The sequence below is a fragment of the Trachinotus anak genome, unplaced genomic scaffold (assembly GCF_046630095.1).
Source record: "Trachinotus anak isolate AG129_WGS33_773 ecotype Australia unplaced genomic scaffold, CSIRO_AGI_Tana_v1 ptg000008l, whole genome shotgun sequence".
Classification (NCBI taxonomy): Eukaryota; Metazoa; Chordata; class Actinopteri; order Carangiformes; family Carangidae; genus Trachinotus; species Trachinotus anak.
The window spans coordinates 3,967,716-3,980,877 of record NW_027273859.1 but is presented as its reverse complement, the minus strand read 5'-3'; the positions used below and the strand labels follow the sequence as shown (position 1 = coordinate 3,980,877).

Sequence of the window (13,162 nt, the reverse complement as noted above, 5' to 3'; positions counted from 1 at the left end):
GTAGAGGGAGAGGATTCAGAAGAAGAGGTTTCAGAATTTGAGGATTACATTTCTGAATATTCAGAGTCTGACAGTGACTCTGAAGAAGATGATGAGATTGAGCATCAGCCAGTTCCAAAACGAAGATGAGCCACAGGACCAAGCTGTCAGCAGCCAGCCCCAGGACCAGGCCGTCAGCAGCCAGCCACAGGACCAGGCCGTCAGCAGCCAGCCCCATATACCATCTAAACCTGCAAAGTATGATATAAAGATCTGGGCTGCCTGTGATGCCACTTCCTCATATGCTTGGAACTTACAAGTCTACACAGGGAAACCTAATGGAGGAGCCCCCGAGAAAAACCAAGGAATGAGAGTTGCCCTGGACATGTCTCAGGGACTCAGTGGACACAACATCACATGCGACAATTTTTTTACCTTGCACAAGCTGGGGCAGGAGCTCCTAAAGAGGAAGCTGACCATGGTGGGAACAATACGGAAAAACAAGTCAGAGCTCCCACCTCAACTACTGACTTCAAAGAACAGGCCTGTCAAGTCTTCCAAGTTTGCGTACACGGCTGACACATCCCTGGTATCCTATGTGCCAAAGAAAGACAAGAATGTGGTACTCATGAGTACACTGCACGGGGATGGAAGAATCTGTGACCAGGAACATCACAAACCAGAGATCATCATGGATTATAATGCCACAAAAGGAGGGGTAGACAACATGGACAAGCTGGTGATGGCCTACAGCTGCAAACGGAGGACTCTACGCCACTGGTGATATTCTTTGACATGTTGGACATCTCAGCATACAACGCCTTTGTCATTTGGATGGCACTGAACCCAAGGTGGAACAGAGGGAAGCTCCAGAAGAGACGCCTCTTTCTCGAGGATCTGGGAAGGGCATTGGTGAGACCACAAATCGAGGAAAGACAACATGTCCCAGAACCCCAGCCTCTGCAGCCATCGTGAGGAGGATTCAGGAGGAGAATGCTGGTGCCCTATCCACCCAACCTACAGAACCACAATCTGCAGAGCCTGAAGTAAGTGTGTGATGCTGTTGCAGTACATGTCTGGTACTCATGTCTTGTGAAGAGAGAGGTGTTAGTAAAATTCCTGCTCTTTTCATTATTCTAGGTTGTGAACACCAGCGACAAGAAGAAGCGGTGCGAAGTGTGCGGACCCAAGATGGACAGAAAAACACAATATACATGCATCAAGTGCAAAAAGTATATCTGTAACACACACAGAGTAAAACTCTGCCCCTCATGTGTTGTATAGGCTAGTGGCTAAAGGCCATGTGTTAAATGGGGCTGATGTGTTGTCTTGACTGATATGTTTACTCTATGTGTTCATGTGTTCAGCTTGTGTTGTGCAAAGAAATAAAAGTCAGTAGTTTTGAAAAACCTTGCTTCACTTGTAAATTTGTTTCCACTCATGTCTTGATTTTAATTGATTTTCTTTATTACGTTTTAAATAATAAGTTATAAATGTGATCTGACAAAGGTAAAGGGCAAATATTAACCCTATATACTGTTTATACTGCTTGTAATTGGGATGAAGTAAACATCTGTTGAGTATTTTAACATAAAAGTATTTGATTGTGAGGCATTAAAAACCACAAAATGCAACGGGTCCACCAGACCCACAAACACTGGCTGAGTAACAACAATATGAACACCACACAAGGGTTAAGAACTTGTGAGTCACACATTATGAGTCATCCTCATGTCATGCAAGGTTACAGCCAAGCACTAACATCCAAGGTTTTCTTATATGCTTTCCATTAGAAGGGCAGTTGTGAATCTACACTCCTGTCCTCGATGGCCCCACCTCACTGCAGTCTGTCTAGACCCTCTACCTGTGAGACATCTGTTGTGTCTTGGTGGTTTCATCTTCACAATCCTACGTTGAACCCTGTGGTGCACACACTCACTGCAGACTTCCCCTGTTTTTCTCTACTTCTGTGTTTTGTGGCTTCGACAATCAAAGTGTTTCAGGAACAATTTGTTATTAAGGCTAACTGAGACAGCTGGGCATCCTGTCTGACCCGGACGTGTCTTGACATGGAATCACACCTGTGGCCACATCCTAGTTTCATGTTCTGTGTTGTTATCTTTTGACTACAGAGGCAGATTTACCTCTTAGAATTGAGGGACAGAAATCGGCAGTAAACATTAAAGCTCAAAAGTGAAAATCCTTTCACAGAATGACAACGTGAAAATGTCATTACTGCTTCACTCACATGCAGCGCTCAGTGACTGAGATGCAGAGCCTGATTGTTCACTTTCATTACAGTTTTAGAGAGAAGATAAAAGCTGTTTCTGTGGTTTCACTCCTACACAAGGCTGACTTTCAGCAGATGGCTCCAAAGCTGATGAGAGACTGATTCTTTTATCTGGACTTCAGATCATTTATTAAACAAAGTGCATTTATAACCCGAGAGTTCAGGAAAACCACAGAAGGAAATCCTTTTGAGAAGAAGAGGTGAAGTATTTTTCTCCTCCGCTGAGTAATTTGTAGAATACAGAATCATGTGGGATAAGAACATTTCCAGACTTGTGAAAGACTTAACATTTAAGTGGAATTGCAAACTCAAAACAGACAAGTAACAATATATACTGTGACGGATTCTGGCATCAGAGTGAATAAAAGGAAAGGCTGTCAACATTCATTTAAGTGAAAAACCAAACCAAATTTTGACCTGATGATGATGATGATGGATTATAGGTCAGGGTTTGAAAAATTTTACAGTTCAGCCTCTATGGACCACACATAAAAGCCTGCTCTATATTGTATGGCAATCCATCCAGTAATTGGCCAGATATTTCACTATGAACTACAATGTCAAACTGCTGATGGCAGAGCACAAAAGTTATTAGAAAACATCAGGGAACCATAAATGTCTGCATGAAATTTTAGAAAAATCGACTCAGATGGGGAAATATTTCAGTCTGGACCGACGTTCTTAGAGCCATGCTGTTAGCATGGCTAAAAGGGAATTTGAACATGAACACCTGAGGCTGTAAACCTCCAGACCCATAGAACATGAGCATGAACTTAGTGCTGACACAGCGCAGGAGTTCATGACATTTTTTGCATGTGCTAATTCTACAACGAACCTGTTCACCAGGTGTGCATCAGGCAATGTTCAGAGTCAATGTACAAATCTGTAATGCTAATTTGATAGTGAATTTCCTTTAGTCTATGTAAACTGAATTCTGAGGACTCATGACAGTGATTCTGGATACATGAGTTGTTAAACTTCACCCAATCAATTGAAAATGAGTTTTTCCACAGTAAAGTTGATGTTGAAGGTTTTAGATGATAAGAGGCTGTTACAGCCCTCCAGTTTTGGTTTGCCCTTGCAGGAAGAGCATCACCAACAGTAAATACACTGAAGTTAAAAAGTCCTTGAGTATATTGTCACAAACTTCTAAACTTGGGCCCAGTTATATCTTTACTGCTTGATGTAAAAGCTACAATGCATCACTGAAGAGCTTACACACCGCAGAGGAAAATGAAACATTTTTTCATGAAACACATTTTTTTAATTCTTTGGGCAAAAAAGCAATCTTAAATATAATTTCAAATAAATATTTGCATATGCAGATACATTTCTACACATTCTAGGCCGCTACTTTTGTATCCAGAGCAGTAATTTCTTGGCCTTTTGTGATCTGTGATGGTTGAACTGATTTTGCATGGCTGTGTGTCATGCAGTGAGCACTTTTGAAGTTTCCTTTGTTCATTCATTCATTTTCTTCTTGAAGCAATGGCTGTGGAAGAGAGTAGATACGGATTATCACAATATACTTAGTAATATTAAAATCCTCTAATCTCCTTTAACGCATTTCAACTGCACTGATAGTCTCACCGTGTAAGCCAACTCCTCAGGCCGAGAGTCCGGTCGCTGCCATTTATGGTTGGACAGAATCTTTAGGACGACCAAACCAAAGGCTACAATTAAAACTCCTAATGAATTTCCAAATAAAGCCTCAGGTGGAAGTTTAGAATATGGCTGAGAACCATTGGCAGTACTTTTACTGTGGAAAAAAAACAGTTGGAGAGTTTTTACATTTTCTGTGAAACAAAATAATTCCTAAGAAGTAACATTGAAAAAAAGACTTACAGAACAAAAAAGAGCTTCTCATTAATTCCAGAGATGCAGGCAGCGATGCTGAGCGACAGTATACTGCCTCCCAGCCACACATGGATGGGTTTCAGGAGTTTACGTAGTGATATGGGGGAGCAGGGCAGAAGGAAGCCAGCCACACCCACCACCCACTAGATGGACAAAGGAATGGACATCCATAGTGAAGAGAAAGGCACATAACAATGAGAACAAAAGGAAAACAGTCATGCTCACCTTATTGCAACTGACTTATTAAGTGATTCTGTCTCTGCATTTAAACTCATATACCTGCATGGCGAAAAGAGCTGTGGCAGCAATTCCAATCCAGCTGTGCAAAGAGTAGAGGTTGGGAATGTTGTTCACATTGTGGAAGTCAAACACAGCACAAAGTCCCACGATCGACAGAACCAGGGCGACAAGCATCAGTGCAGCATGAAGGAGCTTCCAGGGGAGTTTATTCTGACCCCAGGTCAAGGGGATGCGGTACAAGACAGCCGCTGCAGGGGAGAGGCACCAACAGAAGAGATTTAAAATCTGTTTAAAACTAGAAAATAACCTGATGCCACCAGGGTTATCATAACTTGGGTCTGAACACTGGAAATATTTAAGCCCATGTTACAAATTAGAAGCATGGAGCTAGAAAGACATGGGCGCTTATATGGCAGGAGAAGTCTAAGGAAAGATGCTACTGAATTGCATTATGGGAAATATAGGATCTAGTATTTTTGAAGCTCAACCAGGGACTAAAAGTTGAGATGTCTGCTTTGTTGAAGTCCAAAACTAAATCACTCGAGTACTCCTTTGAGGAAAATGTGAGAAGGTGATGTGGAAATATACCCTGATCCTGAAGAAACTATATTTAATTTCATATTCATATTTCATAATTAGAATCATAAATAAAACATAAACATTAACAATGTCTAAATGAGGTGAATATGGCTGATAGACATGTTTTTTATAACCTCTTAAGCCCAAGTGTTATCAGTAAGTGTGAGCACAGTTAAAACACTGGCATACAGAATTTGAAACATGCAATAAAGACATAAAGTGGTTTCCAACTTTTCTTTTTTTTTTTTTTTTAATTAATGTTGTATGAACCAATGTCCGTTGTGACTCCTGTTTATTTGGATATCTATGATTCGTGGGATTTTAAATGAACTGTGACTTTCTATGACTGCTTCATAAGAATAATAGGTAAGGTAAAACTATACAGTATTGCATTAGAAAAAAAAGTGAATATAAAGAAAAAAGTATGAAAAACATTACTTCTGTAGCTGAACAGTGACAGATTAGGTTCGCTTCAATTTCAATCAATTGAGCTGTCTACAAAGGCCATCAAACAGCTTGCATGAACATTATATTTTTACACTTTAAGTCTATTTTATTCTTTTTTATGTGCATAACTACAGTGATCTTTTGTTGAGCTGGGCTCTGTACACGGTTGACCTACACTCAGTACTGTACCTGAATGCATCCTGTGTAGACACAGATGGAGCAGTGAAACTGCACCTGTAACATGCTGCTTTCACGACACAGTCTGTGTGACACAGTGTTACCCCCAGTTTGAGAACCACAGATTCAAACAGTAAAAATCTAAAGGTGCAATACATGTTACAGCAGAACATTTATTATCACTGCAGCCTCCTTTTCACATATGTAAAAGTTCTTTACATCATTTAATGTCTGGAGGGACTGCCAAATGTCCACCCACAGATATCAGGATATACTGTATCCACACCTAATGAGGTAAGGAATTAATCTCATTCATGCATTAATAACCAAATATTACTTTTTCACTCAGGTTTCACACATTCATATGCAAATGTAAGCAGCGAAGTTCTCCAAAAACTAATAAAGATCAGCTGCTCAAAGGTTGAATTTAGCAGAAGTGTGAAGTTCCTGCTACTGTATGATGGTGTTCAGATGAATGCATCCAAACAGAGAGGGAGAAACAAACAGAAGCCATCATTACAATATAATGTCCAGAACATTGTGCACTATGATGGAGACACATTATAGTCCCTAAAACTGTGACTGCAATCACTAAGGTATGGTACTTTTAGCAAAACAGTCACCGTGGACATTACCTCACATTTATGTTACTGCAATGATGCATCAAATTATACACTGGGTCTCTATGAAACCTGCAGTGTGTAATTACTTTAATACTGTCTGGCTGTTGGAGGGAAGACTAGAAGTGAGAAACAGAAATGAAACTCTGTGATCCAAATTTAAAAAGTCACTCACCGATGCCATACACCACCACCAGACCTGTCACCATCAGGACGGGGTGCCAGTTGAACTGCCGGGCCTTGCCGTCCCAGGCGAACCCGCCACGCCACTGGGTGTTCCAGACACACACACACACCACACATGCCAGGCCCAGGGCCAGGCACAGCAGGTAGCATATGTAGAAGATCATGATGGACCTCATACTGGAGACACCCGTGGGCTAAATATATAAAAAAGAGTGAAATCAGGACGAAAGGGTGATGGAGCAGCGTGGTGGTCAGACAGACCGTGCAGTGGTTCAATCCCAACATGAGTTAGACACTGCCCCATAAGCACTGAGCTGGTCATTTACAGGTCAAAGGAAGTCTCTTATTTCAAAAGTATACATCTGGGTCACACATATTTAATGTTTCAATAATAACTCAAAGACTACATTTCACGGTGAAGCAGTACTTAACTACACAATGAAATATTGTCCCTGAAATGCTGTTGAGACAAAGACCAAATGACACATAGATGTAGACACATAGATTCAGCCTGGTTTTAACCTCAGTGTATTCACCAAATCAGTGTTAAACATCTTCCTGCAACGGATGAAAGCAGCAGCTACCAGCCACAACTGAATGTTAACTGAATTAAACCAATATTAGAAAGGATAAAAACAGTCAAGCAATCACAACCTGTCCTCTGAAATAAAAACACTAAATTGCTATAGAAGTGGTAAAGCTTGACGTTTGTCAGAAACGTGTTGCATGCCTTACCTTGTCCACAGCTGCTGTCAAATTGAAAGCACTTCCTATTCTACAACTCTGAACTTAACTCCACATCATTGCTTTGTCTCATGATTTTCCTGTCAATCATTGACTGCTATTCGCAGTGCTATTTGCTCTCACTTCGTGTTTCTCTGGTTCAGCTGGGGTCTCACTTCCACATTCAGCTGTATTGAGGTGGCTGAGGGGGAGGCAGTGTGAGGTGGAGGAGCAGCTGGGAGATGAAGGGCCACCCTGCTGCATCTGCTGCCTATAAATAAGACAGAAAGTGTGAGTGGGACACATGAATCAGTTTGGGTGGAGAGTCATTAGAAGCATCCAATCCAAAAAATAAATAAATAAATAAAAAATAAAGGATCTCTGTCCTGAAAGATACATAGGAGCAATATCAGATTTGTGTAAAGACTTCAGTAGAATGAGAACTCAAAGCTTTTTTATTTCCTTTTCCAAACGTGATAAAGTAACTGTCACAAAACCAGCGGAAGAAGGCGTAAATACAATTCTAGGAAAAGGGACACATCTCATGACTCTGAGTGCACAGGCTACACCCTCAGCCCAGCATGTAGCTTTGACGCACTTGTAACTATTACAACTTTTACAATTATTTGACGATTTCTCTTCACATTGAAACCATTTTAAGTATACCGAATGACAGAGTGACATTTATAAATTAATGAAATGTCTTCAGTCACGTTGTCCCTGATTTATCTCCTCTCTCGAAGCAATATGACCTTAAATTTGTATGTGTTTCAAATGAAGTCTCGTAAAGTTGTCGTCCTTAGTCGTGAGTTGCTGCTCGCATACACATGAAGTCGTAAATGTCCCCTTTTCAAAAAGCGCACAGTCGTGTACCTCATTTACAAACTCTCCACATCAGTAAAGACGACGGACGACGGATAAAATGTCGAGAATAAAAGCTGTGTTTACAAATAGAACACTTTCGTATCAGGAAGAGGTATTTACCTAATGCATTTCCTTATTGACGGCGCAAGGCCTTGTGGGAAACGTGGTTTTACGCGTTACCTGCGTATCCCGCGGCACTAAGCGTTGTATAATCAACAATATCTAATCACTATTCAATAATTAGGCAATTTGATTGAATAATCCAAAGTCGTGCGGTGTATAATTTGATGTTACGCCCTCCAGTTCTTTAGAAACTGTTTTCTTTTTTAGCCTCCAGGATGAAAATATGATGACTATAAGATGAATAAGCTTGGAGAAAAGATGTTTTTGCAACACAAATAATTAGACTCGGCAGGGCAAAAAAAAATTGAAGTTCACAAAGACATGCAATATTTAAAAAAAAACAATAAAACAAATGAAATAACTAAATAATACAAGAATAACGCTATAAACTATAGCCAATAAATAAGTATGGGGTTGTGTAAACATACGAATTAGCCCATTATTACTGAAAATATGGAAAAAGGGACCTCTACTGTAGGATGGGGCTGCCTCAGGAAAGCTGACCTGTAGAGATGTGTTGTCTTTCAGCTCCACCTGGAGGCAGTTTAAGTCAGTATCTTATTTGTTCGAATAAGTAGAAATCTGTTCCATGCATTACAATGTTTTTTCATGATGCTTTCACTTACCGTCTCTGTCTAAGCAGGAAGTACTACATTTGTACATCCAAGTGTTTTGGGTAATAAAAAAGATTTTCAAATAAAATGCCAAATAAATAGATTACTTAAACACATCACATTATGAGTCACACATGCTTGTGACTCAGCCACAACCGGATTAACCTTCTGAGGAGTCCCCCAGGGGTGAAACGAACTGTGTGCTACCATTGAGCTTGTGTTTTATGTATGTGTATGAGTATGTGTGAACCAAATTTATTTGGTAAAATACACCGTTTAAAGATAATATAAACTGAAATAATACAGACTAGATTTTAACTCCTCAACTATCAAGATTGTGCAGAAGACTTGAAATTAAGGTCATTTTAATTTCAGTTTAGATTGTGCTGCAGAGGTACACACAGTATCACCAAAAACATTGGAATTAATCAAATTAAAATAAAGTAATCGATACACTGAATCTGGAGCTTTTAAGCTCCCTGAGGGTCTTGGGACAGTTTTAGACATGATATGCATGTATATGATACATATATGGTGCAAATGTACTTTAAGACAGCATTATTCATAATGTTTCCATCATTGTGAATAATGCTGCTTAAAGTACATCATTGGTGCATCATCAGCAATTTGATTTACTGACTGAGTATTTGATTATCTTTAATATTACTTACTAAATATATTTTAGTTATCAATTATATTTCAGTGTGACTGTTGAAACACATGGTTTGTAGCTCAGCTCAACACACATCCAACAACAATAAAAATCATTTGAAACTGTAATTAAAAACAAATTAGCAAAAACAAATTGCAACAGGTAAAAAAAAACTAATAAGTTAAATGTAATAAGACAATAATAGGACAATAAGACAGGGACGATAAGACAGGGACTGTCTCATTGATAACTGGAAAAGGGGCAAATTAAAACTGGCCATTTCCTAATGGATCATTTATTCATTTCAAAGGAATGATTTTGGAATTTGTGTATCACAAATATCTTATGATACAGTATTATTTTCTATTATTAGTTTTATATATTGTTGTGTTTATTGGGGACAGAGAACATGAATAAACATTGCTGTATATACACCAGTGTTAGCCCAGACACAAATTTTCTTCTGTTGTCCCTGAATGGATGTTACTTTAAAAAAATAATAAAATCAAAATATGAACCAAGATTATGAGCACAGAGGAAAAAAATAATAAGAGAGGAGAATATTAATGTGAGTAAAACCAACATGCAAAATACCATTATTCTACATTGTCAGGTACTATATAAACATGAACTACTCAGTACACAGACCTAAAAAGCACATACACTTACAGTACATAAATCACATAAATCACTGTGGCACAGTAAACGCAAGGCCACAATAAAACATATGAATGCAGGTACCTGAGAACAGACGCAGTGATGGGTGACAGCAGACAGCAAGGTTCACAGTACAGCCAGAGTACTCAAGGCTCACCTACTAGCTTACAACAGTAAGCCTCCATTATGGCCCTCTTCAGCCAAGGCTCCCTGTACTGAGTACTTTAAGGACATCATGTCCTTGTAGGACTAAAACTTGACTGCAAACTGAGTCTTATTCTGGACAACATAAGATAAAATCTAAACACTGAGGCTCTTTTTGGTAGGTACTCTTTCTGTGAGTTTCTCTGGTGGATGGCACAAATGTCCCCACCTGGAATCAAACATTGGCTATAGCAATTATTTGGTATATATTTTAAGATATATATAAGTGGTTAACCACTAGGCAACATGACTCTCCCAAACATTTCTCCTTTCATCTATAAGCAAGTAGGTCTCTTGCTCCTAAAGAAAAAAATGGGACCATTTCTCAGATTTGAACTGCACCAATGCTGACACCATTAATCACGTCAAACTGTGACATCAAATGTGTGCATACAGGGGAATTCCTGTTCTTTATTTCCTGTTATTATTTGTTCAAACTGCTTTAAAGTTACAAAATAATGCACACACACACACACACACACACACACACACACACAAACACACACAGACACACACACACCATGCGTAGTCCTGAGTCAGTGCTGCATGTCCTCTTATCTCAGATCTGTCCTGTTGTGTGCAGACTCTGTGTTATTTTACTCAGCAGATGCAGCAGACAGTGTAAGCTTTAGGGCAGTAAAGATGGTTATTCTCTTTCAAATAAAAGCAAGCTTGCCCCAAATCTGCCACAGTGTGCTGCAAAGGAGTATGCAAAAAGCAAGTGCATTGTTTTTTTTTTGTTTCTTTTTTTTGTTTCTTTTTTCACATCAACCAGAGTTTCATGGTTTCAACCTCAAACACATGACCAGATTGAATCTTTCATGGTTTGGTGTGACAACCTCATAGAGTAGTTCTCGGAAAAAAGCAGAGCAGTTGATCGTAACCTTTCTCAGAATCTTACATACTGTCTGCATTTGTTCATAACAAGGACTTCATCTGAAGGAAGGTGCATCAATATAGAAGGCCTGAGCCCCTGTCTTCCAGCACTGTTCTCAAAAACAGACAAGAATCGAGCTGTTAGTGGGTGCAGGTCCCTGCCTTACATTATCAAAGCCCCTCAGATCCTCTAACAGACTCCTTGAAGTGATGTTTTGTGATGCCTCCCCCGGTCCCTCGGTGTCACTGGCACGAACAGCACAGTGATGAGGATGAGGACACTTGGCTTGAGCAGGCAGAGTTTGCTGTGTGACTCAGTGGGATAGCTCCAGGCTTTTGTTCGGGGACATTTGAGTTAATGTTCCATATTTCCTTTACTCCTTCTTGCATTCTGGCGTGGACTTTGTTTCATCCTGACATTCCTGGGGTTGTTTCTCTCTCAGTTGTTAATGAAGCCCAAGATGCACCGAAGCTTGGTCTCTGGACGCCTTTTCAAGCAGCTCATATGAGTTTTAGAAATCACAAAAAACTAATGGTAAAACAAGATTCAGAGGCTCGATGCAGGTAACATTTATTATGTTCACATCACAGTTTAGCTAGGATGCTAACGTTTGCTATTTAACACTAAACAGAGAGTACAGCTGATGCTAAAAATGTATTCACAAAGTCAATTGTTGTTGAGATATTTCACTCAAAATCACAAATGTCACAAATGCTCCTGGTGGCGCTGGAGGAAAAGTCAGGGTATCACATAACTCATCAGAGACTACCCTCTGGGGACCATGAATGGCTGTACCAAATTTTGTGCCCATAGTTGTTGAGATTACATTTTACATTTTAGTTTTAAACAATGAAGCAACAGTACAGTAAAGCAGGTATAGTGTAGATGCAATGGAAATTTCATTTAGCCTGGATGAACCAAATTATGCATCATTTCAAAAACTAAAATGGATTACAGGCATGAAATCTGGAACCAGCGACAGAGTAACACACATCATCATATGGTGCACTTAGAAAACACAGCTGACAGGCTCCCTTGACACTGTGGTAATATCTGCACCTGCAAAGACATCTGTACAAAATATGTAAAGGATCATAAGAGTATAGAAGAACCTGAGCTTTGGTGGCAGGAAGAAGAAGAAGAAGGAGCTGCACCTTCTGCTCAACAGAAACAAACTGCAAAACACTTTTAAATTTTCCTGCTACTGTCACAACTACAAAGATACGTCCACCTCCTTTATCAGCATGGGTAGACGAGAAATAACAACATTACAAAATAAAATTCAGTGGCACCACAAACCACAGGCTCCACACTGACCACAAAGTTGAATCAACACTTCTCCAAAGCAGTTTTAACTTTGTAGTGTGGTTGAATGTGTCTATAAACAAGTGATCTAAATCTGAAGGAATACACTCCCTGTTCTCTGAAACATTAAATAAGGGTTAATCACCCATTTATTATAGGTTATTTATGAATGAAAATAATTTGTGCAGTGGCTTTCGGTGACTTTTACAGGCAAGCAGAGCCAAAGAAGCAACAAGATCATAACTGATCTCAGTGACAGTGCAGAGTCAAGGGCAGATAAGTACACTTCAATCAGGAGAGACTTCATTCTGAGTCAACGAATGAACTGTTATTTCCATGTGCAAAACAAGAGAAGAAAAGAGATGTGAGAGTTTTTGGTGATTAGACCCTATCCCATCATGATGGCCTCATATGTGAAAAGTGAGTGAGGCTGGGGTCTGGACACTGGTGGTGGTGGGAAGAAGAGATGCTGCAGATCTGGATGTGATGAGGAGTGGACTCTGATAAGCTGGGGCTGCACTGGATATGAGGACTGGAGGAGGATGGTGAGGAAGAGGGTCACAGCAATACGCACTGAAATGACGGCAGCAGACAGGAGAACAGCTTATAAAGTTCGACAGCGACAACGTGATTGGCTGGTCGGGATCATGGTGAAATCTGATTAGCTACTTAAAACACCCGAAGTAGGATACTTACAGAAGTGAGGTGAGAGAAGGAGATCGTCTCATCAGCTTTGTGAGAGAGGATTAGGAGAAAACCTTTCGTTTG

General features: G+C 39.8%; 1 protein-coding gene across 3 annotated transcripts; it reads right to left on the bottom strand.

Annotated features, from left to right (window-relative positions):
• Window positions 1-3,510: 3,510 nt before the first annotated feature.
• Window positions 3,511-8,204, bottom strand: cyb561a3a (cytochrome b561 family, member A3a). 3 transcript variants are annotated; one of them, XM_071481938.1, is made up of 7 exons: window positions 8,083-8,204; window positions 7,243-7,369; window positions 6,365-6,569; window positions 4,406-4,614; window positions 4,115-4,269; window positions 3,860-4,028; window positions 3,511-3,761 (listed from the first exon to the last, which is right to left on the bottom strand). In XM_071481938.1, exons 2-7 carry the CDS (start codon window positions 7,360-7,362, stop codon window positions 3,735-3,737), a joined length of 885 nt encoding a protein of 294 aa, XP_071338039.1. In that variant the 5' UTR covers window positions 7,363-7,369; window positions 8,083-8,204; the 3' UTR covers window positions 3,511-3,734. The 3 variants fall into 3 exon arrangements, with proteins under 3 accessions (XP_071338039.1, XP_071338040.1, XP_071338038.1); XM_071481939.1 differs by having other exon boundaries at window positions 7,111-7,369; window positions 8,083-8,106; XM_071481937.1 differs by having other exon boundaries at window positions 7,972-8,104.
• Between the last annotated feature and the right edge of the window lie 4,958 nt (window positions 8,205-13,162).